Source organism: Equus caballus, chromosome 22 (assembly GCF_041296265.1).
Source record: "Equus caballus isolate H_3958 breed thoroughbred chromosome 22, TB-T2T, whole genome shotgun sequence".
Classification (NCBI taxonomy): domain Eukaryota; kingdom Metazoa; phylum Chordata; class Mammalia; order Perissodactyla; family Equidae; genus Equus; species Equus caballus.
Window position 1 is genome coordinate 22003008 of NC_091705.1, and position 27750 is coordinate 22030757.

At 47.1% G+C, this 27750-nt stretch overlaps 1 protein-coding gene across 1 annotated transcript; it reads left to right on the forward strand.

Moving 5' to 3' along the window:
* The first annotated feature begins 2911 nt into the window (after positions 1–2911).
* On the forward strand, positions 2912–26691 carry NSFL1C (NSFL1 cofactor). The gene is made up of 9 exons (XM_023626254.2): positions 2912–3193; positions 5446–5543; positions 11364–11438; positions 13945–14110; positions 14583–14675; positions 15741–15850; positions 16251–16388; positions 22964–23128; positions 24967–26691. The coding sequence occupies exons 1-9, from the start codon at positions 3089–3091 to the stop codon at positions 25127–25129; spliced, it is 1113 nt and encodes a 370-aa protein (XP_023482022.1). The 5' UTR covers positions 2912–3088; the 3' UTR covers positions 25130–26691.
* Positions 26692–27750: the final 1059 nt, after the last annotated feature.

The window sequence follows — 27750 nt, forward strand, 5'->3', positions numbered from 1 at the left end:
GGACTGGCATTGGGCATTCAGCACCCTCCCTACACCCAATTTTATTAAGGACATTTAGATACATGTTATGAAAACGTAGTTTCAACTTCACACCCTCACATGCCCTTCTAATCAAATTGCTGCCGTAAACACCTCCAGTCAGATCATCTGGAGCCAGACACAGGAATGGTCCAACATAGTCCTACAAGACACGGAGAGACAGCCTCATGTAGCAGCTAGGAACACAGGCTTGGAGCCCTGATGCCTGGGTCCATGCTCATTTAGGAGCCTAGGATTCCCTCTCCATAAAACAGAAATGGTGATAATAGAACTCACTTCATCGAGCTGTTGAGAGGATGAATGAGTTAGTGTATTTAAAGCTCTTTTAAGAGTGTCTGGGGCATAGTAAATGCTCAATAAACATGAGCTGCCATGTAGTGTTACAGAGGAAGGACGCCCTGAGGCCTCAGGAAGAGGGGTCAAGGATCCTCTCACCTAAGAAAGGGCTTTCCTCAGTGGCACAAAAGTGAAGAGGGAGTGGCATCTGGGTTCAGGGACTCGAATACCAGCCGAGAAGCTGGATCTTGGGAACCCCATCACCCACCAATCTTTAAGCTGAAGCAAGTTGTCAGTTTCCAGGCTGGAAAGACCTTGCTAGCCGCCTAGCGTGGACATGGTCTAGAGCGAGACTCCAGGCCTCCGGACTTTCTGGGAAGTTGGGGGCATTTGGGGTTGACACAGCAGCAAAGAGAGCAGGGACTGGGACCAGGCCTGGTGCTGGGTGCCCTTGCAACAGAAAGCAGAATCTCAAACCATGAAGAATGGTCCCTCCTCCCACACGGCTTCCCACTACTTGCTAGAAACCTGCTCATAATAACCTGAACCTAGACCCTAATGCATTTGATGTAGTATAAACTTGAAGCATTTTTTTGCCCAGTTTTAATGTACACCAGATTTCCCAGGAACGCAATTACTGTGTCAATCAAGGGAAGACTGAAATTTGTCTTGTTCTTAACTTTATTGAGGCTTTTTTTTATCATTTTGAAAAATTGTATTACCCACAGCAACACACTTAGAGTATTTCGATCACTCATAAAACAGCCAAGTACATAGAGGTAAGCATCTAACTGCTTCATTTTGTCCTGTTTTGTGCTTATACCTGAGGATTGAAATACAGATCATTCTATCCCAAATTACTTTCCCTTCATTTCTCCAGTTAGAGCATGATGTCGATTTTTTCAATATGTGTAGGTCAGTTTTATTATCTCTGAATTCCATCTAAGGCAGTAAAGGGTGATACAAAATGTTTGTTATGAACAGGTGAATGTGGGCCTGAGCAGGCTGTGAACACTTGCTGGCCCACTTCCCACCCCCCCCCACACACACACACACACACCTTGTTCAAGTGTAGGCCCTGAGGCCCAGAGAGGGCAAGAGGCCTGCCCACGTCACCCAGCTTGTCAGAGAAGAGCCTAGCCGGCAACCACAATGAACACTGAGGGCAGTGGCTTTGCAGCCACGTCAGCTTTGGGACTCTGTGTTTGTGGTTCTGAGGGTCCAAGCCGTTTCTCCTCACCACAAAGGCGTCTGTTTTACGGAAAATGAAATTTTTTATTTATTGAAATTAGATCACCCCATAGTCAGCTCGACACTCCTCAGGGGTCCGGGTACGTGCCCTGCATCCTTGTCCTCGGATTCTGACCCCTGCATTTCTCACCTGGATCTGCAGATACCCTGGGTTTTGTTCATTCACTCCTTCATTAATTCAGCAAAGAGTCATTAAATGGCTATCTAATGCCAAAGACGGCAATTCACAGGAGATAAAGTGACTGCTAATCTGTGCTGAGGGCTCACTAAATGTCAAGCATTGCTCTCAGTTCAGACTGAACCCTCACACGCTCCTCTGAAGTAGGTCCTGCTAGGAGCTCCATTTCACCCATCAGGAAACCGAAGCTTAGAGAGAGAAGCTGCCCAAGATCCCACAAGCGGTAATATCTGGGCTTCAACCACAGACTGTCTGAGTCCAGAGCATGTAGTCTTAAGCCATATTGCGCTGGAGACAGCCACAGCTCCTGCCGTCACAGGGATCATGGCCCTTGGGGAAGGTGGACACAACATGGAGTCACAGAGCATGCACGGAGACTGTCTGATGGCACCTGGGGACATAGAGAGGCCTCCTTGTGGAGGGGACACCTAAACTGAGCCGAAGGATGAGCAGTAGCTGAGAAAGGGAAGATGAAGAGAAATGCATCCCAGGGAGGGTGGCAGGAGGCAAGAGGGCAAAGAAGCTGAGGACCTCAAAGACAGGGCTGTGTCTGAGAAGGTCCCCTTTGAGCAGAGGTCTCCGAAAGTGAGGCAGCATCTTGCCCCCGGCGAGGGAAGGTGTTCCAGGCAAAGGGAGTCACGAATGCTGAGGCTTTGATGCAAATGCATGCCTGGCACACTCCAGGAACAGCAAGAAGGGCAGTGTACCTGCAGCAGAGGAAGCCAGCAAAAGGCCTAGGAGAAGAGATGGAGGGGCTGGCGCGTTTCACGGGGGTCTCGCAGGCCATGAGACTGTCTCTTACGCAGAGAGAGATGGGGAGTCACAGCGGGGTTGGGAGAGAGAAGTAACCTGTTGTTCAAGGTCTGGGATTTCTTCCCTAGAATGTGAGCGACAAGTGGGCAGGCACTTTGTTTTGCTCGCTGCTGATCCCCAGCCCTGGAAGAGAACCGGGCCATTGATAACACTCAACAAATATTTGAACAAGCAAGTGAATGAACGAATGAGTAAATTAATGAAATGAGGGAATGAGTCAATGAATAACTGTGAATCTGGCCCCTCTCAGGATCCTTCATTCCACTGGTCTGTGGAAGACCCGCCCCGCCTCTCATCCTCCGCCCGGCTCCCTCCCCCGCCGTCAGGCTGCAGGTCCGCGCCGCAGCCGCCAGAGGGCGCGGAGCGGCGGAGTTTCCCGCACGGAGGGCTTTGCGTGAGGCACCGCGTGGGGCGGGGCCTGCGGGCGGGCGCCGCTCGCCTTGGTCGGGTCGACCCGCGGGCGGAACGCGGCCGCCGGGCTGAGGCGGTGCGGCGGCGGCCGGAGCGGTTTGGGCGGCGCACGGGGCGAAGATGGCGGCGGAGCGACAGGAGGCGCTGAGGGAGTTCGTGGCGGTGACGGGCGCCGAGGAGGACCGGGCCCGCTTCTTCCTCGAGTCGGCCGGCTGGGACCTCCAGGTAGCGCCGCGAGGCGGGCCGCGTCGGGCGGGCCGGGGCTGCGGGGCGCGGGCGCCCGGCGCGACTAGCCCGAGCGGCTGAAGCGCACAGTCATCCCGCCGGGCCGCGGCCGACTCAGGCCTCGGTCCCGGGGCCGCTTGCCGGTCGCCCGCCGGGCCTGGGCGAGGGAGCACGCGGGTCACCCCTGGCCCCGACCTGCGCTTCCGGGCCTCAGTTTCCCCTTCTGCCTGGCCCGTTCGCGGGGTCAGCCAGACTTCGGGTACCGCAGCCCGCGTGGGCAGGGCAGCCTGGGGGCGTGGCGGCCGCGCCGGGAGTGACCGGCTCCGGGGCGGAGCGGCGCTGGGGACGAGGCCGTGGTTCGTGCCCATTGCCGCAGCGGCGCCGCAGGTCGGGGAGAAGCCGGGCCCGGGGTTGGCCCGCGCCCCCTCCTCCTGCCTGATTGCGGGAGAAACTCCCTCCGGCGGGGGAGCTATCGTCTTTCTTAGTCAACTCATCTGTAAAATGGGAGGGTCGGGGCCTTTCTCGTCCAGTTTCCTGGTACGTATTAGGTATCGATTAAATACTTGTTAATTAATTTAGAGAGCATTAAGATGAGCTACACGAGGCAGGGGTTTTTGCAAACTGTTGATTTCCCCATGCCCAGAACAACGCTTGGCACATAATGGGGCCTCAGTAATCAATGGTAGAAAGAATTGCGTAAATGTTCTTGGCCAGCCTGCGTCTTAAGTAAATGATGATCGTGAAGATGTGCTGAACCTGCCCGTGTGCCACCTGGTGCTGTTCTGACCGCCTTATGTCTCAAGTCATTTAACCTTTGCATTTTGCAGCTGAGGCTTGGGGAGGTTAAGTAACTCCCTCAAGGCCTCAGCAGCTACCGGTGGAAGAGAGAGCATGAGAACTGAGTTCTGTCTGATTCCAGAGCCCAAGCTCTTAGGCGCCACGTGCCAGGCCCTTTATATGATGATTAATTTAATCCTAGCAACACTATGAGGTGAAGAGGACTAGCCCCATTGTGTGTAGCTGAGGAATTGGAAACTCAGAGGGCAAGTTATGCCCAAGGTCACATAGCCAGTCAGTAATGAGGTTGGGATTTGAAGTGGGTCTGCTGACTCCATCACTTAATTTGCTTCCCAGAAGTAAAAGAGTTAGGTAGAGCATCACACCTGTCCAGACACACAGTGTGAAGCCCCTTGCCAGGCTGACATACAAAAAGCAGCGTCTGCCTGAAAGACCTAGAAGCTCACAGTGTTACGGTTGGCAGGTCATCAGTCCCAGTCTCTTCATGCTGTAGGTGGGGAAACTGAGGCATGCGACATGACTTGCCTGGCAGGGCCAGGGCTTGAATGTAGGCGCCCCCCTCAAGTGCCAGTTCAGTGCATGTCCTGCAACAGCTCTCTGTCTCTGAGGCTGGTCACCTTGAGGACAGGAGCCATGTCTTTTTCATCTCTGTAGACCTCAGTGCTCTTTCTTGTTTCTTAAGTGATTACTAAATACCTATCCATTGAGTCGGTGAGAGAAACAATCACAAGTTGGCCAGAAAACTCCCATGTTCCTTCTGTATGTAGAGCTAGACCGTGACTGTGTGTAAATGTTACTGGATCCTCCCATCCCATTGTGCAGGGTTGAGTGGGACGGGTGTCCCCATTGCACAGATTAGGAAACTGGGCCTCAGAGAGCAAGTAAAAGTAGTGATCTGGACTGACCTCACAGTTCCTGACTCCTGGCTGTCACATAAGAGCTGAGTAAGGGCCTGAGCAGACTGTCTGGGAAGGAACCTGGCTCTACTCCTTACCGACTGTGTAACCTTGGGCAGTTTTCTTAACTTCTCAGCGCTTCTATGTCAGCTAAAAAATAAGAAACTTATAGTACTAATTACCTAGTTCTTTAAGGATTAAATGAGTTAACACATGTAGAGTTACACTCAGAACAATGTGGCGCCTAAGTAAATGCTCAATATATATATACACTGCTTTTACTAGACCACATTTCTTAATAAAAATGAGAATGAAGAGTGTCTCTATCTCAACCTTCCTTCTTGCCTTCTTTTCCCCTTAGTAGGCGAAATTTGTTTCAGGTGATAGAAGGCTCATAGTTGGACTGTTACCTTCGTCTGATTTTCTGTGGCCCTCAGGTCCAGACCACCTTGTAAGTCTGGGCCATATCTTTCAGTCTTTACTCCTTTGTGGTCAAAGGAGATTTGTGTTAGATGAACGCCTGTTTAAGGATCCCAAGTTACTACCTCTCTGTTTCAGATCGCCCTAGCCAGCTTTTATGAGGATGGAGGGGACGAAGACATTGTGACCATTTCACAGGCAACCCCCAGTTCGGTATCCAGAGGCACAGCCCCCAGGTAAGGGCCAGCTTCAATTATTGCTACATGGGTGTGCTACCAGCACATGAGGAGCTATTTCCTGACTTGACAGTTAGGCCCGGGCATGCGGACCAGTGGATGTGAGTGAGAAAGCTAGACTGACTGGTGGATAGTAGCTCCTTCCAAGATTTGTTCCTTTCCTGTAGAGATATGCTTGACACACTCAGACAGAGGCCCTTACCTGAGTGTGGTTTGTGGTCCAATCCTGGGGGAAGCCACAGAACCTACTTTTTAGATGTTTGAGGGTCTTTTATTTATGAAATGGGAGGAGTAGACTCTTTCTCTGGAAGTTTTTAAGTAGAAACCAGAGGACTTCCTGTCAGGGGTGCTGTAGATGTAAAGGATTAGGCCAGGTGACTTTAGAAATGCTCTTTTGATATTTGAGGATGGCTCTTACCCTATTAAGAAGTCTTAGAGAAATTATACCTGTGTAACCCACCCTTTGCCAAATTGATTCTAGAGCCCTTATCTTATTAGGTGAAACAGTGTTAACCTTTGTGATCCATTTGAATCCCCAGTTCCAGTCCCCCTGGCTCCGTGGTTCCCACAGCAGATCACTGCTCTGGTCTGCAGAGTGGGACAGTGCTGGTCTTCCAGGAGACAGGCCAGGCCTTTTCCTAAAAAGGTGTTTGAACTACAACTCCCCTGCCTGCTTTTGCCTGATTTACTTCTACTCTTATGTATGTTTTCACTTGAAAAACTTACTTAGTTTTTTATTCAACCCCAGACTACAGATAAAGTGTTTCTTTGCCAGTGAGGTGGTAAATTGTGTTTCTCTCTAAGGGCATCTGAGCTTTAAATTACATTTCCTCCCTTTGAAGAAGGAACACTAACGCCAGATCTGTTGGTTCCGTAACTTTTTTCCCTACCTCCCATTGCCAGAGAAGAGAGATAGTAGGCAAGTGATCTTCTCATTATTCACAGTTGCTAACCTGCGAGGTATCGGTGGTAGCACGTCAGGATGTTACTGCCTGCAACATGGTTGTCAGGGTGAGGACTCTTCTTGCAGCTGCTGCTAGAGACAGCTGATTTCCTGGGGTATGAGTCTTTCACAGCCAACCCAGGTTACTATCAGTGTCGGCGTGTCAGAAATACCAGGAGAGAGAAATTGAAACTTAGCCTCTAATGTCAGTCACATATTCACACCTCTCTTCTCTAGTAGTCCCAAAGTCCTATCAAGGCAGTGATTTATTAGAGTATAGGCCTAGGAGCCTAATTTTCCACATTCAAATCCCAGCTTTGCACTTTGGAGCTTTGTGACCTTGGGCTGGTTACTCAACATCTCAGTCCCTCAGTTTTCCTCACCTGTCGTTAAATGAGTTCATACTTAAAAAGCATTTAGAACACAGTACATTGTTAGCTGCTGTTACTGTCATTTTACTATCATTATTAGCATCCATTCTCATCTTCTTCATTCTTATGTATTTCCTGTCTCATTCCACAACAAGTACATTTATTTAAAAAAATAGAAGGGCCGACCCTGTGGCATAGTGGTTGGGTTCCACGCACTCCACTTCGACAGCCCGGGTTCACAGGTTTGGATCCTGGGCTTGAACATAACACCACTTGTCAGCCATGCTGTGGCAGCATCCCACGTAGAAAGTGGAGGAAGATTGGCACAGATGTTAGTTCAGGGCTAATCTTCCACAGCACAAAAAAAATAAAATAGTAAAAGAATCAAGGAAATAGGAGAGTTTAATGTTAAGACCAAGGGGAGTAAAAGACTGAACACACATTCAGGCCTAAAGGCCTTGCTTTGTTGCTTTGGTTCAGCCTCAGACTTAGTACTGGGTTTAGGTGAAGCAGAACAAAAGGGAGATTGAGGGCACAGTTTGCTACATCGTTGTCTTTGTCCAGAAGGAAAAGGCTGACTACATTCTCAGGAGAAGCCAAGCTTTTGCTAGCACCTCCAGAGTTTTCTGTGGGGCCTTCCTTCACCCCAGTTTGACCTGACTGTTGCAGGACACTTATCCTGCTGCTGGGCTCTGCCCATCCCCCACTGTCGTCTTCTCAGATGTCCTTTCATGTCATCACTGCTGCCATGGAACAACACTCAGTTAGTGAGTTCCTTTGACTCTAGAACAGAAGTTGTTAATGTGGAGGCCCTGAACCCCTAGGAGGAATCTATGGACTGGGTGTGAAAATGTCCATAAGTTACCTGAAATTGTAGACAGAATTTTGTGTGTGTTATATCTTTTCTGGCAAGAAAATCCATAGCTTTTACTAAATTCTCAAAGGGCTATGGAACATAAAATGGTTAACCATTGCTGTAGGAGAGAGTCTAAACTCCTCCATGATGATAGCTGTCATTTATTGAGCACTTACCCGGTGCCAGGCAAGGGCTTAAGCCTTTACATATGCCTCTCTTTCGTCCTCACTACAACCCTGTGAGGTGGGTACTCTTGCTGTCCTCGTATTACAGATGAAGACAGTGAGCTGGGCATCATCCCAAGATCACACAGCTAGTGAAACAAGGATTTACGTGCAGACTGGTTTCTGCTTCTGCATTCAGCTCTCAGCCAGAATGATGTACTGCTTTGCCTTGAGGACCTTCAGGGTCTTCCAGAGTTTGCCCTGAACCTGCCATCCTAATCTTACCATCTTTTCCTCATTTCTTAAATCTGTGTTCCAACCAGACTGATTCTTTGGTATCTCAATTCTGCCTTATTTTTGTTCTGCTTTTCTTTGTCCTCTCACCTGACTAGATATGCCCCCTCTTGTTTCCTGCCTGTCCAAACCCCATGCGTCCTTCAACATTTAGCTCCCTTGCAACCTTTTCTTTTGAGCATGTTATCCCCAACCTCTGGCAGCACACCACACTTCTCTTCTTCAGAACTCCAGCTACAACTGTGAGTCATTCACTTCTTTAACACACATCTACGTCCTACTTGGTGACGTCTCTCCTGTATGGTCTTGAACTCTTCTCTTGATATTTAGCTTAAGTTTTTCTCCTTAAGTAAACTGTAAGTGGGAGGCTAGTATTTCAGGAGCGCCCACCATCTGTCCAGCTCTGCCAAATAGTCTCACCTCTGTTCTCTTCTTATACTTCAACAACTTTGGAAGTAGCTAGGGTGCTCACCATTTCACAGGTCAGGATACTGAGTCTTAGAAAGGGTGAGTAGCTCAGAGCTGCTGTTATGGCAGATACAAGCCCAAGTCTGTCTAAATCCAGAGCTGCTGCTGCTGCTGCATCCTGCCTCCCTGTCCAGCACCTCCCGCCCCGTACCTAGCGCAGGGTTGAGCTAAAGGGAGTGGTTTCACCATTTTTTTTCCTTCATCCACCAAAACTATACTTTCTTAGAATTTCAGTGACTGCCATTGTCTGATTGTCTAAAACTATACCATCCAGTATGGTAGCCACTAGCCTCATATGGCTGTTTAAATTAGTTAAAATTAAACAAACAGTCAGTTATTCATTCACGCTAACCGCATTTCAAATGCTCAGTAGCCACATGTGACTACTAGTTTCCATGTTAGACTGTGCAACTACAGCATTTCCATCACCACAGAAAATGTGATGTGGCAAAGGGTTTTTGTGCCACTTCAAAGTGCCAGGGTACCTGAGAGATAGAGTTTTGATGCTGAAAAAATGAAAGTTCTGAGACAATTTGCCAATTTGTGGAAGACATGGGACAAAGTATTCTGAAAGTGTTGATGTGCCCGGGACATCCATGCCGTAAGGTAACTCTCAGAGCATTGCAGTCCTTCTCAGACTTGAGCATGCATCAGAATTATTTGAAGGGCTCCTTAAAACCAGATTGCTGGGCACTCCTTACATTGTTTCTGATTCTGGAGGTCTCAGGCAGGGCCTCAGGAGTTGCGTTGCTCACAGTTTCACAGGTAATGCTGATGCTTGCAGTCCAAGAAGCAACACTTTGAGAACCACTGCTCAAGAGTAGTACTTGAAATGTGGTCCACCACACATTGGTGCCCCAGCTGTTCACGGAAAGCCCATGGGGTTGGTGCTGTAATTGTCTCCATTTTCACATGAGAAGGTGAAGGCTTAGAGAACTTCATTAGCATGCCCAGGATCCCCAGGTGGGAGGCTAAATTGAAATCGGAACCAGGTATGTGGACACCAGAGTCTGTCTCACATACTGTCAAAGTGGGTGTAAGAACCTTTGGAGAAAGAATCAAGCCCGTAATCAGAGCAGGTAGTTTCTTCAAATAAGCGTGCGTCTGTGTGTCTGAACGTGTTTAACAACAGAGAGAGGACTCTTTTCCATAGATGCTAGGCTGAGCATCTGTGGAAAACTCCCCCTGGGAAGATTAATGAGTGGGATTAGCCTTTGAGGGCACTACATGTCTTAGAGTATCAAGGAATGCCCAGGAGGTTGCTCCCAGCTAACTCAAACAGGGAGTGTATTTGCTAGAGCGATTGGTCTTTGTCCTCTCATTTCTAGTTGATGGAACCTCAAAGCCTGATCTGTCCTCTGATTGTCTCCTTGAAATAAATCTGTATTCAAGACTGAACTGGAGCTTTCTTCCTAGAAAACAGCTCCTCCTCCTCTGTCTAGCCTCACTAAACCTGTATTACCCTTTTCCCCCTTGTTAGAGAGAAGCTACTTTTTCCCCTAAGAAATACAGAAAATGTTTTTATAAATTGCATGTCTCATAATCCTTAAGAAACTAAGATTATTCCTTGAGGACAAGTCTAAACTAGGAAAAAGTAGCAGTGCACTTCGGCAGCCCAGGGTTCATGGGTTTGGATCCTGGGCACAGACTTACACACTGCTCATCAAGCCATCCTGTGGCAGTGTCCCACATACAAAATAGAGGAAGAATGGCACAGATGTTAGCTCAGCGACAATTTTCCTCAACCAAAAAGAGGAAGATTGGCAACAGATGTTAGCTCAGGGCCAATTTTCCTCACCAAAAAAAAAAGTGGCAGTGTAAGACAGCGTCAGAGGAGGGAGTTAACCTTTCTCACACCCATTTTTAGTGTGCCCTCTCCACCATACCCATATAACTCTGCTTTTTTCCTAAACACTAATAAAAACTTTTTCTTGAGTAGCCTACAGCAGAAGTACACAGAGGCCTTCTCACCCGCGTATTCATTTCATTTTTATTTCTTGACAACTTGTCCTTCCTTTAATGTGTTACTCTTGCTGGTCTCTCTGTATGTGCATATGCTGCCTTCCTGTAATGCCCTGCTGGTCCCCTTTCCCCGCCAGCCCCACCATCCTTTATCCAACTGACTGGCTGTCTACCAGTTCCCTGGCACTCAGTCCAGATGTTGCGTTTTTCTGGGAAGCCTTTCTTGATGTTCCCCCGTCCCCACCCCTCACTCAGAACAAGAGGCTCTGTTCCCACCTCTGTCACAGCCCCTATTGCACAGTATTAATGGATGGTTTCCTGGCCACAGTGCCACTAGCCTGTAAACAACTCAAGGGTGAGAACTGTGTCTGATGAGCTTTATAGACCTAGCATCCAGTTCAGTGCCTGGCACACAGGCAGTCCCTCTGTATTTAAAAATTAAATTATGAAAATAGCTATCCAGTAGTAAGTTTTTATAGTAGTACAGACCCCATCCTATTCCTTCACTCTGCCCAGGAGAGCTTAAATTGGATTCCATTTTACTTCACGATAGTGCTTTCTCGTTTATTCTCAGTCCTCTGTGACCTTGAAGAAATAAATGCCACATTATTTTGCATATAAACTCAGAGAGGTTAACCCTCTTCCACATAGATCCTCTTCCTGCCCCCCCTAAAAATATAGCCCATGTCCTCAACTCCATAGCAGCTGGTGATGGGAGTTTACCTCCCCTAAGGTCATTTTTGCTCCTTTCTGTGTCTCCAGTGATAATAGGGTGACGTCCTTCAGAGACCTCATTCATGACCAAGACGAGGAGGAGGAGGAGGAGGAGGGCCAGAGGTGAGTCTTTGTTTCGAGGGTGATGATCCACAGGCAGGTCCATGTTAACATAAAATGTGGTAACGTGTAAATCATCTAGAACGACCTAGAAGGATAAACGTGCTTGGTTCTCGGTAGCCGTTGCTACTGTGGGCTGTGTCCTAGAAACTGTCTCCCGCTCCCTGGAGCTTACAAGTGATCCCTGTCCTTTGTTACTATTTTTTTCTTTTGGACTATTTTTGGTTTGTTTTTGTTCTTTTTTTAATTATTAAAATAATACATAATTATTGAAGAACTTTACGGGAAGGGAAACAAGTCAATAAGAAGGAAAAAAGTCATTCATAATACCTCAACCCAGAGGTAACCAGGTATCAATATTTTTGGTGTATTTCTTTCCAGCTTTTTCTTTTTCATTGAAAAAGCAATATATCACATAATCAACAGAATAAAAGATTTATAAATATATGTCTCCCAGTATACACAAACATACGTACTGTTTGTTCGTTTGTTTTTAACCTTTAGAAATGTTATAATAAAATTAGTGTCCATTGTGGAAAATACAAGATAGTGTAATGAAAAAATATAACACTCAACCACCCTTTGGTAACTATGGTTAATATTTTGACATATTTTCATTCATTCACTCTTGGCTCTCTGTATAAATATACTTTATTTTATATTGTATTTTACATGGTGAAGGTCAGATAATTTTGTTTCTTGCTTTCGTTGGATTAATGCTGTATCTTAAACACTTCTCGTGTCATTAAGATTCTTCATAAGTGTTTTCAGTGACTATAATAATAGTCCTTCGTGGGGGATGTCCAACATTCAGATTGTTAGCAGTTTTTACTACTGTAAATATCAGTGCTGTGAACATCTCTGTATTAATCTTTGACTACGTTTCAGATTTTTTCCTAAGAAAAGTTTCTAGAAATGAAAATGCCAGGTCAAGAGCATGAATATTTTTAAGGCACTTCACAGGTTCCATTCGTAAGTCAAAACTTTGAGATCCCTTAATAAAGACCTTACAGTCCGTTGAGCAGAACTGCATCTACCTGGAATGAGCAAGAGTGAACTGGCTATAGCCTCATTTCACGGGTTTTGGTTCTCCAAGGGATCTGCCTCGGTCTGTCAAACATTCCTAAGGAACACTGTATAATAATCATTATGGAAATGCAATTACTTCATCATGGTCAGTCTTTGGGAAGTGGCCTGAGAAATTACATGTGCTCTGTTCTCTGTTTTTATCTATATAGTGACCTTTACTCTGCCTCAGAGCCTTCTTTTTAGATACCTTCACGGTTCAGGAATAAATGTTAATTTCAGGGTTTTACTCTCCTTGGGTGAAAGACAATGTCATCAAGTATGTGAATACCCAACTCCTAAATGACCTCCTCCTCCTTCCTCCATCCTGTCACATTGTCCAGGCAATGACCTTGCTGCATTTCACATCCCACTTACTTCCTTGATCCCTCAGCATTTCAGACCTGATGACGCTGGTGCTGTTGTCCTTGCCAGGGCTCATAGCTTTGCTTTGCATTCCCTGAGATAGGGAATGGTTAGGAAATAGAAGGCTGAGACTAATTTTTATAGCTTCTCAGTTCTCCCTACTCGGAGACATGCTATTGGCTTAGCTGTGAATAGGAGGCAGCTAGCTAGGCTATGTGACCACTGGTTTTCAGACCCAGTAAAAAAGTGCTAACTTAATCTTAAGCTGTGCTTGGCCCATTGCAAAGCCTGGTGTGGGTATCTTGGGGCTTGTATTCGACCTTCTCCAGTACCCTCTCCTCAGTGCCCCGGTCTATGTCACAAGAATAGCGAGCTGAGGTTTAGGTGAGCTCTCAGTGCTCTGTCACGCCACCTTACATGTGTGCATTACTCTGTGCTTATTCTTTTGCATACATCCGCTGATTTGAACCTCACGGCCCTGACTTAAGGAGCAGGTAGGTAGGGCATGTGGTCTTTCCCTCCCTTTTCAAAGACAAGGAAAGTGAGATACAAGGCAATGCACTGGCTTGCCCAGGGTCACACAGTGGCAGAGCCAACACTGGAGCCTAGCTGTTTGTACTAACCACACCGCTGCCACCATTAACCCAGAGCTGCTAGTGACCATAGTTGCTACCTCCTGGAGAGGTGCTGGCCACTGGATGGCTAATTCCCAGTTTGGGACTCTGGAACTGACATGCTGTCGTGCATGCCTAGAATATCCTTCCCTGTTTTCTTCACCTGCTAAATTCATCCTCATCCTCATCCTCAAGACTCAGCCCAGAAGATACCCTTGTGAAGCCTTGACTGTCCTTCCCAGTTCAGTGTTTCCCACATCACCCCTTACTGACCTCTGTTGCTGCTCACACTGCATTGTGCCTGCCTGCCTCCTTACATGTGTCCCCAACTAGACAGTAAGTTCCTTAAAGATGGGCATTGTACCCTTCGCCTCAGTGTGTCCAGCACCTAGCCCAGAGCCTGGCACGTGCTCTATTCATGTTTTCCAGGTGCGTTTGGTGTTAGATTTGTGTTTTCTGCACAGGTTTTATGCCGGGGGCTCAGAGAGAAGTGGACAGCAGATTGTTGGCCCTCCCAGGAAGAAAAGTCCCAACGAGCTGGTAGATGATCTCTTTAAAGGTGCCAAGGAGCATGGAGCTGTAGCTGTGGAACGAGTGACCAAGAGCCCTGGAGAGACCAGTAAACCGAGAGTGAGCACAGGACTTGGGTTCCAGAGTGGGGGAAGGAGGCTTCCTCACCTCACCCCAGTAGGGACTGGATTTGTTTTGTTTTTCATTTGCTCACTTGCTCTTGTATAGAGAAGAACAGTGCAGTTTCTCTCACCCTTTAACATGAAATCAAGATTTGAGGCAAAGTTTTCAAACCTGTGGCCTATGACCTGGATTGGAAGTCTTTGGTGTTATCCTGCACCTAGATTCCTACATGGCTGTGATTAACTAGAGCTTAGTAGCAGAGCTAGTCCCTCTGCATGCGCTGTTCCAGTTCTCAGCCCAATCCTGGCCACTTAATTCATTTACCATACTGCCTGGCCCTGTAGCTCTGAGTTTGATACCAGAGAAAGTGCCCCTAGTTGTTAACAAGCTTGAGATAACATCATTGTACCTGAGTAACCCCATCACTGTTGACCCACTTCTCAGGTGTTTATGAACTTGTCTTTTATAGCCGTTTGCAGGGGGCGGCTACCGCCTTGGGGCAGCACCAGAGGAAGAGTCTGCCTACGTGGCAGGAGAAAGGAGGCGGCATTCCAGCCAAGATGTGAGTGTGCATCTACCTTCCTGAGGGAAGCTCGTGGACTGTTCTGCTGTTTTTCAGAAGGGATTGGTCACATGTTGTGTGTGAACAAGCAGCCTGTGGAAGAGAAGAGGGAGTGCCCTCACTGTGGTCTGTGAAGGGAGAGGCTTACCTTAGAATCAAAGGCAGTGCTCATCTGGTTGGGCGAGGGGGCTTGTGAGAAGGAGTGGGCAGAGAGAGGGGACAAATGAAGGAGTTTGCTGAGCATTCCATGGATCTCAGGCAGAGAACTAGTGATTCCGAGGTTCTCTGGTAGTGTGGACATAGCTAAAGAACTTGGTCTTCAGACCACCCAGGGAGGCCTAAAACACAATTTTCTAAAAATTTTCCTTACTGTTGTCCAGTCCTTTTTTCCCTGTGCATAGGGGTTCCTCCTCCAATAAGTGTAATCATACTATATAAACACTTTTGTTTTAATATTACGCCATAAACATTTTCATATAGCCATGTGACCATTAGTTTCTATAATGTATTCATTTTTAATCATTTTGGGTTATATTTCAAAATAAAGTCAAGGAGAAAATAAAAATCCTATCACCTGATAGGTAGCAGCTGCTAATATGTTGGTTTGTAGCCTCCTAGACCCTATCTTCTGAATATGTATAGGAAGTTGTTAACAGAAGTTGTAGGTAAAATTTTTAATGGCTGCAAAACAGTCCATGAGTAAATTTGCTGTGATAGTTTAGTTAAGTATGAGCTGTGTGCCAAGCACACTGGCACCCCTGCAGATAAGCCACAGCTTCGACCTGCTCAGAGCCACTTAAATAGTGAGTGGCAGAATCAAGCCCAGACCCGGGTCGTCTTCAGTCAAAGTCCGTGCTCTTAACCTCTGCCACGTTACCTTCTTATTGTAGGCTGATACTTACATGGTCAGTTGTTGATTGGTTTCCTTGTGCATGCATGTGTGTGTCTGTCTGTTTTAATAGTGACACAGTAAAATAGTAAAAAACCTGCCAATTTGCAGGTTTGCATGGGTGTGCTTGCCAGATTCCTGGCAGTGTATGGACTGCTTACCTCATGTTGTCACAGGTTCATGTAGTGTTGAAGCTCTGGAAGAGCGGATTCAGCCTGGACAATGGTGAACTCAGAAGCTACCAAGACCCATCCAATGCCCAGTTTCTGGAGTCTATACGCAGAGGGTGAGCAGAAAGGCCTCCTCTGGGTTCCGTGTCAGCGAGGGAGATGGCAGATGGGAGGGAGGAGGCTGATCCAAATGGTTATTGTTTAAGAAGTAAAATCTATTTAAGCAGATTTGGCACAGTTGAGACACAGATTCACAGATCTACTCCAAAACCTTGTTTGTCCGTGTTTCTCCTTCAATCCTGGGGCAGAGCCAAGTGACCAAATAAGATACAGGTCTCTGCTATGATTTTGAGCAGGCAAGAGAGAAGGGGGAGGCAGGCAGCCACTAAAGTAACCAGCTCCCTCTGAAGGCCCAGCAATTTTCACAACTGGAACTAAAGTTACTTCTCCTCTCGCACCCATCACCAATTGCCATCCTGCTCTGTGTGGACCCCAGCGTTGCCTTTTCTCCTGCAGGGAGGTGCCAGCAGAGCTGCGGAGGTTAGCGCACGGTGGACAGGTGAATTTGGACATGGAGGACCATCGGGACGAGGATTTTGTGAAGCCCAAGGGAGCCTTCAAAGCCTTCACTGGCGAGGGCCAGAAACTGGGCAGGTAAGGAGCAGCACGGGCAGGAGCATGATTGTGTCGGTCACTCCCACCAGGCCCAGCAGACCCTATGCATCGCTCACTTTTTCTAGCTCTTTCCTTTTTACGAAGTACTTCAAATTTTATTTTTGTGGGGGGAGGAGGAGTATGGAGAACGTGAGCTTTGACATTAACAGACCTGATTATAAATCTCTTCTCCTTCACTTTCTAGCCATGTGATCTTGAACCGTAGAGCCTCAGTTTGCTCAACTATAAAGTGGGACTAATGAGAGTCCTTACCACCTCGATTATTGGGTGGAGCGCATAGAGTGCTGCCCCAGGGATCAGTCAGTGTCAGCAGGAAGGGAACACATTGCTGCTTTTACTGAGTAATCTAGGGTGTTCAGGGCAAGAATGACATCCTTCATGGCTTAAAGCTGATACACATATTTGGGTCACCTGAAATGGGGATTCAGAGGGAATAAGGAATCCCAGACTCTCCCTCCCACCCAGCCAGCCTTGCAATGGCACTGTTCAGGATTCAAGGAAGCTCAAGGACATTGTTGCCCTGTGAAGGCTGCTGCTGCACTGTTACGGCAGCTCTTATTTCTACTTTGGCCCTGCTTGACACTCAGTCACTTCCTCTGACTTTTTCTCTTGTGTCCTCTGCCGCTGCCTCCATCTTGCCTTCAAACCCCCTGATAGGATCTGGTTGGTTGATAGTCACTGTTACCTCTGATAGGCAGCATTCTCCCACCAGACCCTTGGCCAACCCATAGGCAAGCTGCCGTCTCTCAGGGGCCCACTCAGCTTTAACCATGGCCGTGAGGTCACTTGGTCAGTATTGCTCAGAGGGAACTGTGCACATGAGAGGCACTCAGAGCATTGTAACCCTCCCCACCAGTACAATCCTTACTTTACAGAAGGAAAGCTGATGCTGTAGGACTCTAAGGGTTCCCATTGGGTGCATGACTGGTATGTGGTGGAGCCAAGACTGGAACCCATACCTTCTGATTGGCATTCCTTCCCACACTCGCAAAACACCCTTTCTGACCTAGATCTGGCAGCTCTTGAGCTAGGCACTGACCTTGCTCACCTCGTCACCATGTGCAGGGATCAGGGCATGGTCTGCCAGCAGCTGTGCTCTTTGAGCTTCTGGCTGGCCCTCTCCTGGAATACCCTAGCCCCCTGTCGGCCATTAGTGCCTCATCAGGAGCATGAGTCACACCTCAGGACAGTAGAGACTGATAGATTGTGATTTTATCAGGACCAAAATAGTTAAGTCCACTGTCTCTCATCATTTCATCTACCACATTGCAGCCTGAGGGTTAGACCAGGACAGCTATTTTCAGTGGTCCATCTGTGGCTTCTTTGTCAGCTGTGGTAAGCTTTGTAGAGCACCAGATAATTTTTTTTATCGTTATAATTAAAATGTGTTCATCTTTAAAACAGAAAATGCAGATAGAGAGTTAAAAGCATTCCTAAACTTAATACCCAGATATATCCAGTTAGCATCTGGGAAGTGTCCTTCTAGTCTTATGTGTATGTTGGGTGTGTGTGGGTATGTGTGTTTGTAAACGCTATTTTATCACCTGTTTTGCGTAATCAATGTAGCTGTCATTCCATATCAGTAAAGTTATTTCTATAATATTATTTCTAATGCTAACATTTTCAATCCTGCGTTGTGTGCTGTAGTTTAACCAGTCCCTGCTATTAAATATTTAGGCAGCTGCTAGTAGTAAGAACAACATTGCAGTGAATATCTCTAATTAAATCTTTGTCTCCTTAATCTTGGGCCAGAAGTAAAATTTCTGGCTCAAAAGGTCTTCATATTTTTAAGATGTTGTCAAATTGCCCACCAAAATGTTGTATCAGTTTTTTACCCACCAGCAATTACAAGGGCCTAGAACTCAGAACATTGTGCAGTTTGGGTTTGTTTGGTTTCATGATACTAACAGGAAATGCTTCTGCTATTGGGGAGTCTAACTGTATTATGTGTGCAAGACCATCTATCTCAAAAAATTATTTTTAAAGAAGTCTGTTTTAGCAGGATGGGAATAAATAGTTTATTAGTGCGGAAGATGAACCCAAAAAGTTGAGATAGAGTTTGATAATCAGGTATGATGTTTGTCAGCTAAATAGTTGTTCATTTCCAGTTCCACTTTTATTTCAATTCTGGCTTTTTATGGAAAATCAGCTAAAAAAAGTCTTATACAACTAAGTGAAATAAGATTTTAGCTTTTCAGTCTAAACCAGTTAGACAGCTTTTTTGGTTTTTTCCATAAATTCTGCTGTGTTTTCCGTTGTCATCTTGTCAACTACAATGATCAGGAGCCAAAAATGTAAGAACCTTTTTTTGAGTTTGCCTCGAAATTCAGTCAGTCCTGGGTTTTTTTCCTCCTGTTATCTGGAAAAATAAATTAAATGAGTAGATTGTTGTCAGTTCAAAAATGAGAATATTCTTACAGTCATATTAAACTTTTTTTGTTGTTTTAGGTTTTGCATGTTTGTGTGGATGGGAACTAATCTGAAGATTTGGAAAAGACTGCGTTTATTTGATTTTGAGTAGCAAACACCAGGAGTGCACTGGGCAGGGTCTCTGCTGCCAGTTCTGGCTGCTCACCATGCTTTTTGCAGTGTTCATTTTTGTAAAGGAGATAGCAGGGCCAAGACTTAAGTTGTGGCAACAAAGCACCTTAGTGTGCAGTTTATTCCCACTACAAAGGAAATGAGCCGTCAGTGATTCAGGCTCTCATCTAAATGAGACTCAGTTTTCCTGTGACTCGTTATATGATATTTGCAGGGAGACAGTAAAGTAACTTACCTTTTCAGAGATGTCTGATCTGACCATTCCCACCCCTGAGTGAAGTGCCCTCACTACTACAGATGGCCCCACTGCTCCTTGAGAGGAATGGCTCAGGTGTTAGCAGTTCTCAGAAAGCACCAGACAGAGGCTGGTTCCCCCTAAGCAGATGCGTGTGGCTGTCCTATGATGATTAGAGCAATTTGGGCCTGATGCTCTTTGATTGTCTTGCTCCAAATACAAATCAGGATGCCTGGTATTGAGGTTCCTCCTACTCTAATCGCTACAGCCTCCTTGAGGACAGCATAGGCTGGGAGTGCCTCTCAGGTGACCTTCAACTTATAGCCCACAGATAGACAGTAGCATCTCCAAGTGATTTGGGTCCAGAATTTAGTAAATATAAGTGTGGCAGGACCTTGAAGAATGATAGTAATCAGCTATTTGAGTGTTTTTCTACTGTTAGCTAAATACTGTACTAAGCATTTCACATGTGTTATAGCCTTTAATCCAGTTTTGATCCCCATTCTACAAACAAAGACTCTGACTCTTCTGCACACAAGCCTTAAAGAGGTCAAGTTGCATCCAAGGCCACACTGCTGGTCACTGTAGAGCTGGGTTCCCTCTAGTCTCTGCTCTTACCTGCCATGCTACATTGCATCCTGGATGTTCTTCCATAGCTGCATAGACGTTTGTGCTTCTAGTATTTGCTGGGTACGGTGTGTTGTTTTTAGCTATTATCTCAACCATGGGACATTTTATTTAACTCTCATTGTATTGATGAGTAAACTTTCTTAGAGTAATATTCCTGAACTCTAGGTCTAGGTCTGCCAGACTCCAAGGCCTGGCCGGGGAGTGTGGCAGGTGTTAAGAGCACAGGACCTAGAGCCAGACAGCTTGGATTGTGTCCTGGCTTCACCTCAAAAGAACACTGAGACCTTGGGCAAGTTGCTTAACCCCACTGTGCCTCAGGTTCTTCATCTGTGAAGTAGAGGTGGTGAATCCCTACCTCACAGGCTGTTGTGAGGATTGAGTGAAGTCATAAATGTAACGTACTCAGCATAGGGCCCAGGTCAGTCATGGCTGCTTCATAAATAGACACAATTTTCATCCTGCCTCCTGCGCTCACCTTATTTTTAGGGTGTGTAAGAGAAACAATCAGAAGCAACACAGCCAATTCCATGCATCATGCATTCCTTGACCTTCAAATGATGAGCACCAGCTCTGTGCAAGAGGCTATGCTGAGGAGAAAAGCAAAAACATCACTTGCCTTGTGTGGAGGACTTCCTAAATGTCTGACCTCTGTTGGACCTTCTGTGCAGATTATCTCATCTGACCCTCACAGCAGAAGAGTTGCTTGTGTTACACATGGAGCCACTGAAGCCCTAGGAATCTGAATAACTTGCTCAAGGCCACACCTCTTGTTTAGTATAGTAGTAGACCTGGGTCCAGGTGGCAGGTCTTGTGCTGTTCTCTAGCATCACATTGACTCTCCTTAATGATAATGGCTGCCATTTGGTGGACTGCCTACCCTAAAAGGTATGGAGGTGATGGGATAGTATTTCCATTCTACAGAAAAGGAAATTGAGAAACCAAGGTGTTCAGTAACTTGCTAAGGGTCGTACAGCTCATAAGAGGGGTATATCAGATTCTCTGGGAGCGGGGGAGAAGTTTGAGAAAGCATTTTCAAAATAAATATTATTTTCCTAAAGTAAACCATAGAAAGTAAAGCTTTACAAAGTCCTGACTGATCAGAATACACAGAATATAGAGGAAGAAAGCTTGTTCATTGCATAAGTTTTGAAAAATTTAAACCTGCTTTACAACATGTGCTTCTGTTTTCTTATCTATAAGATGGAGATAATACCCATTTTAAAGGATGGTTGTGATGAGTCAATGAGGCCATGGATATAAAACTCCCCCCCTAGACAGTGCATGCACAAAGTAGCTGTAAATGTCATTCGTGTTTTCTCTTCCTCCCACCCCTACCCTTGCCTGCACTGTAAAGTAGACATGATGAATCCCTCATATCAGCTATTTTGGAATAACAACATCTTTCTCATTTTAGGCCTGACTGAAAATGTAAGAGTTCCCTTTCTGGCAAGCAGTAGCTTCAATGTCTTGTCTTTGGAATTACAAACAGTTGAGGGACAGGCTGCCTACAGTCTTAGAGAGTTGACCTAGCGCCCATAAAACTAATGAACAAAACAGAGTAGATCTTAGGCATTTACATGTGTAACATTTAACTTTTCACTATTTCCAAGCATCTCTTGAGGCCTGTGGTATTGTAATTTATCTGTGTCCCAGCCCACATTTAAGTCCCACGTGCTGTGAGACCAATGCATAGAAGAAGCTCCTCTTACATCTAGTAAGTGTGGCCAGCATTCTCTTCTGAGCCCCACTTTATAATTCTCTAAGCCCATATTTTTCCCATTTACAGAAAAGGATAAGTTCACTTTTCATTTTTTCTTTGCTAGTTAAATGTTCTGGGGCAATGTTTCAAAAACTGTGTTCCATGAAATACTCTGCAGGAGGTTAGTAAGTGTAACGTGAGAAAAGGACATGGTAGTCAAATAAGTTTGCCTTAACTGCATGGTCTCTCAAGAGCTTTAATATGCTAGTGGCCTGTGATGTTGCTGGTCTAATATGTGCCATTTCCAAAACCTTCCCAGAGGTATCTCAAGGGACTAGGGTCCCAGGGAAAGCACTTTCAGTTGAATTTGCTAGGAGTACCTTTTTAGGTTTAAAGATCAGAGGGAAGCTGTAGGTGCTGATCTAATCAGAGGCTTGGGGAGGAAGCAAGCAAGCTCTCATCTAATGGCCTCTCTCCTCTGCAAAGGTCTAGGCCAGGGCATCTCCTCAGAGAAAGGCTGGCAGTAAGATGCATAGGTGGTTTACAGGAGAGAGACGAAGGCTCCAAATGGTGGTGGAGAATTGAGAGTTGTGTGTGCATTTTGTGTTTGTCAGCACCCTGAGTGCTTTATGTAATTCTCCCCTTTAATCCCCACAAAAACTGAGCAAGGCAGGTAGCCGTAACCCTTATTAAAGATCTTGTTAGTACCCTTGTTGAAACTAAGGAAGCTTAAGTAACTTGCCCAATGCCACATAGCTAGTGGGTAAATCAAACCCTGGGTCATGTGATTCTAAGATCTGAACACAGCAGCAGACACCATGTCCTATTCATATTGTATACTTAGTCCCTCTGGTGCTGGGCACTTAGTTGGCCTTCAGGACATCTTGGCCCCCTTCTGATAGTTGACACATGAGTATGAAATACACACAAGTGAGGTTGCACCAAGGAATGCAGGCTTGAAAATTCCATCACAGGGAAAGAGTCTGGACTCATCCCTTACATTTCATCAGCCACTGCCGGGCTGTGTCAAGCCTGCCTCCACTGCAGATTTGGGGTGCCCCCTCCCTCTTCTGCCCTTAGCCTCTTATTGAGGCTAAAACCCACTCTGGTCTGTGAGGTCTGCCAGCCTCAGGTCCCCATCTCCCACCCCAGGCTTTTGTGCATACTGCTTTCCTCCCTTCAAGCCCTTGTGCAGGTGAGGACACCAAGGAAGAAAGGGCTTGAGTAACTTGCCCAAGGTTACTTAGGAGGGAGGGAGCTACCAGTAATTTCAGGGTTTGAGGTGAATTCTGCTAGACCTCTAAGTTCCATGAGGGCAGAGATTCTTGGTCACGTCTTGTGTCAGCAGCACCAGGTGCAGCAAATGCTCAGTAAAAACCTGAGACAGGATGCCCCTCCTACTGGGGGCCTTGTTTCTGTTTGTGTCCTGACACGATCCTCTCTCCTCAGCACTGCCCCCCAAGTGTTGAATACCAGCTCTCCAGCCCAACAGGCAGAAAACGAAGCCAAAGCCAGCTCCTCCATCTCAATCGATGAGGCACAGCCTACCACAAACATCCAAATACGGCTTGCTGACGGCGGGAGGCTGGTGCAGAAGTTTAACCACAGCCACAGGTACCTTGCGTTGTCTGGCCTAGCTGATTCTAGGAGGGTCCCAGACACTCCCACAAGTAGGTGGCAAGCAGAGAGCTATTCTTCCTCCTGAACACCAGCAGGCGCTGGTGCTCTATGCTTCCCCTAAAGGAGGCAGTGCCATGGAAGGTGTGTAAGTCTGAAGCCTTCGGTTCTCATCCCCACTCTTCCAGTAAATGTGGCCAGTGGCTCCTCACTTCCCATCCTGTGGGCCTCATTCCTCATCTGTAAAATTAAGGTTTGGATTCCTCGGGGTTTTTAGCCGGCAAACTCTTTGTTCAAAGGGAGTCTCATGCAGCCCAAATGTAGAACAGATAAAATTTGAATGGCTGTGGTTGATGGAGGGGAGAGGGGATGCAGTGCTAGCATCCCATGCAGGGTTTCCTCCACCTCCCTCCCCACAAGGGACCTCTGAAAACCACCAGGCTCTTAAGATCTCTTCTAGATCTGACCTTTGAGAGTTCTAGAAAACCTGCTCTATCTCAGATCACTTGGCTGGATCAAAGCAAACTGTGCCTCCCCTATTTTAAAGAAGGAGAAACTGAGGCACAGAGTGATGAAGACGTTAGTGGGGAAGGACTGTTAACAGTAAAAATATTTGGCAACTCCTTTTTGTAAATAGCAGTGTCTAAATGTCATCAGTCATAGGCCAACTAGACCAGAACCCACATGTGGGGCCCAGTGAATGACTTGACAATCCTTGAGTGTTGACAGGGTTCACATGCAGGGTAAGTTGTACAACCAGCCCTGGGAGCACAAGGAGGCTTTGTGCAAACGTTTCTCATTCATTAGGAACACTGCCCTGCACTTCAGGTGCTTGGTGCTTAAGGGGATTAACCCCTTTCACTGATCTGAGTTCTTCACCTCAGTTTCATTTCACTCATTAACTCCAGCCTTTCAGCGTGACTGCCGCCCCACTCCCCCGCACCCTCCCCCCAGGGTGGACAGCCCATCCCAAGTGCTCACCAGCTGGGTAAGAGAGGGCTGTTTGCTCAAAGTCTCGGGCTGCGTCTTGGGTGTCCAACCCTTAAATGTGCCAAATTGTGGATTTTAAGGGTTGATGATGGAAAACAACTTCTATTTAAATGCTCTAGTGGAAAAGGCTGTCTGTTTCCAGGTGGCTCCACTCTTGTATGATCGTCAGGTTCAGGATACAAGCAGTGCCTGGAGAGGGGATTCCTGGCACGTAAAAGTTGCTGACCTCCATTAATTCTTCTCGCTAATAGTTTGAGTGCCTCCTGTGATGTACAAAAGAGACATAATATTTTCTGCCTTTGTGGAATTCATGGTCTAAAGAGGAGACAGACATTAATCAAATCATCCCACAATTGTTTGGTTACAAACCTACTAATCAGTACCATGGAAGCAAGATCAGGGCACAGAGACCAAGAGTTTGGGGAAGGATGCCCTGAGGAAGCGGCATTCGAGGTGAGGCGTGAAGTTTGATCAGGATTATAGGAAAAGGATCAGGCAGAGGACCCCTTAGGAAGAGGGACCCAAAGTAGGCAGGGAGCATGGCATGATGAACTAAAAGGAGGGAGACAGAGAACAACAGAAGGAGGGTGGTATAAAGTTAGGCCTTGGGACCACAGTAAGGAGGTTGGTGTTTCTCCCAAAGAAAATGGGAGCAGCCATGAAGAGTTTTTAGCAAGAGTGACATGATCCGATGGGCTTCCAACTGAGAGCTTCACGGCTCTGTGGGGAAGGATGGGACCAGGGAGGGCCTTGGGGGGTGTGGTGCAGCCTTCCACAGGTGGGGTTTGTGGACAGCATAGAAGGGCACTGCTCACCCACCTCCCCACTCACCCCCACTCCACCAGGATCAGCGACATCCGACTCTTCATCGTGGATGCCCGGCCAGCCATGGCTGCCACCAGCTTTGTCCTCATGACCACCTTCCCAAACAAAGAGCTGGCTGACGAAAGCCAGACCCTGAAGGAAGCCAACCTGCTCAACGCCGTCATCGTGCAGCGGTTAACATAACCATCTGGCCCGGCCGTGCCTCCCTCTGTCTCCCGTGGCCAGCTGCCCCATGGGGACCGCCCCCCCCCCCCACCCTCTCCTGCACACCCAGCAGTCCAGTGCCACGTCTTCTCCGTAGCTCTGGGTTCTTAGATCTCGGTTGGACATTTGTTTTCTCCTTAGTTGCATTTCCTGGGTTTTTGTGACGATCAATGGACTTTAAAGAAAAAAATAAAAACAACCAAAAAAATTGAAGGGATATCACCAGCATGTTGCACAGAACCTCTCCCACTGAAGCAAATTCTGATCGCTTTAAAATCACATTTACCTCCCGGGCGTGTCGGGAGGAGCCTGCCTTCCATCCTTTCTGCGTAAAAGTTTCTTGTGGCACACAGCTCCCATCCACTCATGTGTCCACCAGCCACCCCTCAGATGACTGGTGGAGGATTGCCCCCTTTATAGGAAAGGAAGCAGGAGGACTTGTAGAAGGAGGCTTTGTAGCCACTTCCTCCCACAAGAGCAGATCTCGTGCCAGGATAAAACTGGGCAGTAGCAAGAGGTCCCTGTAGTGTGAGGTCAGATCTAGATGCACACGACCCCTTCAGGTGAAAATGAAACTTCCCTGTGCTCCTTTCACTCAAACCCTGGGCAATTCAAGCTCCCAGCCCTTGGCCAGTTGAGAGTCTAACTACACCTGCCTGCCCAGCACTTTCCTCCCTCATCCAGGCTGCTCCCACCCTGGTGATTCTTAGCCACTCTGTCATTGCTTTCCTTACTCCACGTGCAGAAATCTGTACCCAGGACATAGAGGGGATATCTTATTGGGAAACAGTTCGTGCCCACCCAAACGAGTTCAGAGTCAAGGTATCTTGGCCTAAAAGAGAAACAGAGTCAAAATGTCACTGAGCTCTTCACTGATGCTGCGTGGCAAACCAACTGTTGAAGAAGGGATGGGTTCCCCGTGCTGCCAGCACCTTTTCCTCTGTTAGCATTTGCAGGAGGCTTCTGCTGAGCAGATTTGGAGAGCGAATGTAGTGTCAGTGTGTAGCTTTCATGTGCAGGTTCGTTTCACAGTTGTCCTCTGCCCTGCTGAGTTATGACTGGCAGTAACTTGGACAGTAGTCCCAGCCAGGTAAAGACCCTCCCCCCTGAGTGTGCTTCCTGTGCAAGTGGGAGAGGAGGATCACCGGGGCCTTGGATGGAAGCCTTTACACCTCCCTATTAAATGAACCACAGGCTTAGAATCAACACTGACTCAGAATCTCCTGGTTTTGAATCATAACGTGCCTCAATCCTTTTCTCAAGCAGTCGTCACCAATCACTCTCTCTTTCCTGCTTCACACCTTGCGACAAGCCAGGAACCAACACTACTGCTACCAAGAGCTGGGGTTTCAACCCAGACCCATCCTGAGAAAGGCACTTGGCTTGGTGTTTGCAACCCCACACTGGTGAGGGCCTGCCGGGCTGCAGCATCTGCCACAGCTTGCCCTCCAGCAGGTGGAGGTAAACTATGGAAACTAAGTGCAGGGTGGGGGAACTTTGTAAATTGTCACCTTGACCATTAAAAACCAGAATGAGGACAATGGAGTTTTGTACTTTCTAATGGATTGCTTTGAAGAAATCACAGCAGCCATTGTAAGTACTTCAGTGCCTCACAAGGGTCCCATTTTACAGGCAAAACCTGAAGCCCAGCTCATATAACTGGTAAGTGGGAGGTACCGTCTGCTTCCAAAGCTGGTGCTGTTAACCAGCATCCCGCGTATATACTCCATCCCTAAGCCCCTCACCCTCCTCCAGGGTTCCTGCTTAGGTCCCTTAGTACACACCAGAAGAGAGATACAAATGCCACTGACAGCCTGCATCATCTGGAAGAGTCTGCAAGGCCTCTGGATTCCCACCCAGCCCTGGGAGGGAGTGAGGCAGCTGATCTAACTTGCAGCCCCCAGGGACTAGCCGGGTGTCTGGCCCAAGATCAGAGGGATTCCCAGCCACAGAACCAGGGATCACACTGGTCTGGATCCAGGCTGGATAAAGATGTTTCAGCTCTAGTTTTCTGTTCTGGGGGGCCCAGCTAGAAAGGTCTGTCCACCCAGATAGGCTTTCACAGGTTTGTTTTTTTAACCAAAAAAAAAAAAAAAGGTTACTCAACAGCCATTTGTCCTGGGTCTTCTGAAGTCAGGGCAGTTGTTCTCAACTGAGGATGTTACTCATCTTTAAGGGCACTGGGTCATCCCAAAAATTGGTTGGCGAGTAAGAGAACCTTCTTGCATTAAATGGGCCGGGCCAAGGATATATTGCAACACATGGGACGTGTCCTGATGGAAAGATATCCAAAATTCGTCGCAAGTTAGCTGTTGTTATGATGCCCTCTTTGACGAATTCAGTTTTAACTAGTCTCTGCTGTGGGACATGTGTACTGATTCTGTTTGGTCTTGTGAACCACACTGTGCCAAACAACCTTGGAGGTAGTTTGGGGCACATCTGGTTGCTTGCTCAGGAGATGGCCATGGGAGGAAGCCGGCATGTGGGGTGAGAGCTGGGCACGACTTTATCGCTTTGGATGGCATTGCCAGAGTGCCCTCTAGAGCGGCAGCGCCCTTTCCCTGCCCACCAACAGTCCAGAGTGCCTGTTCCCTCCAGGA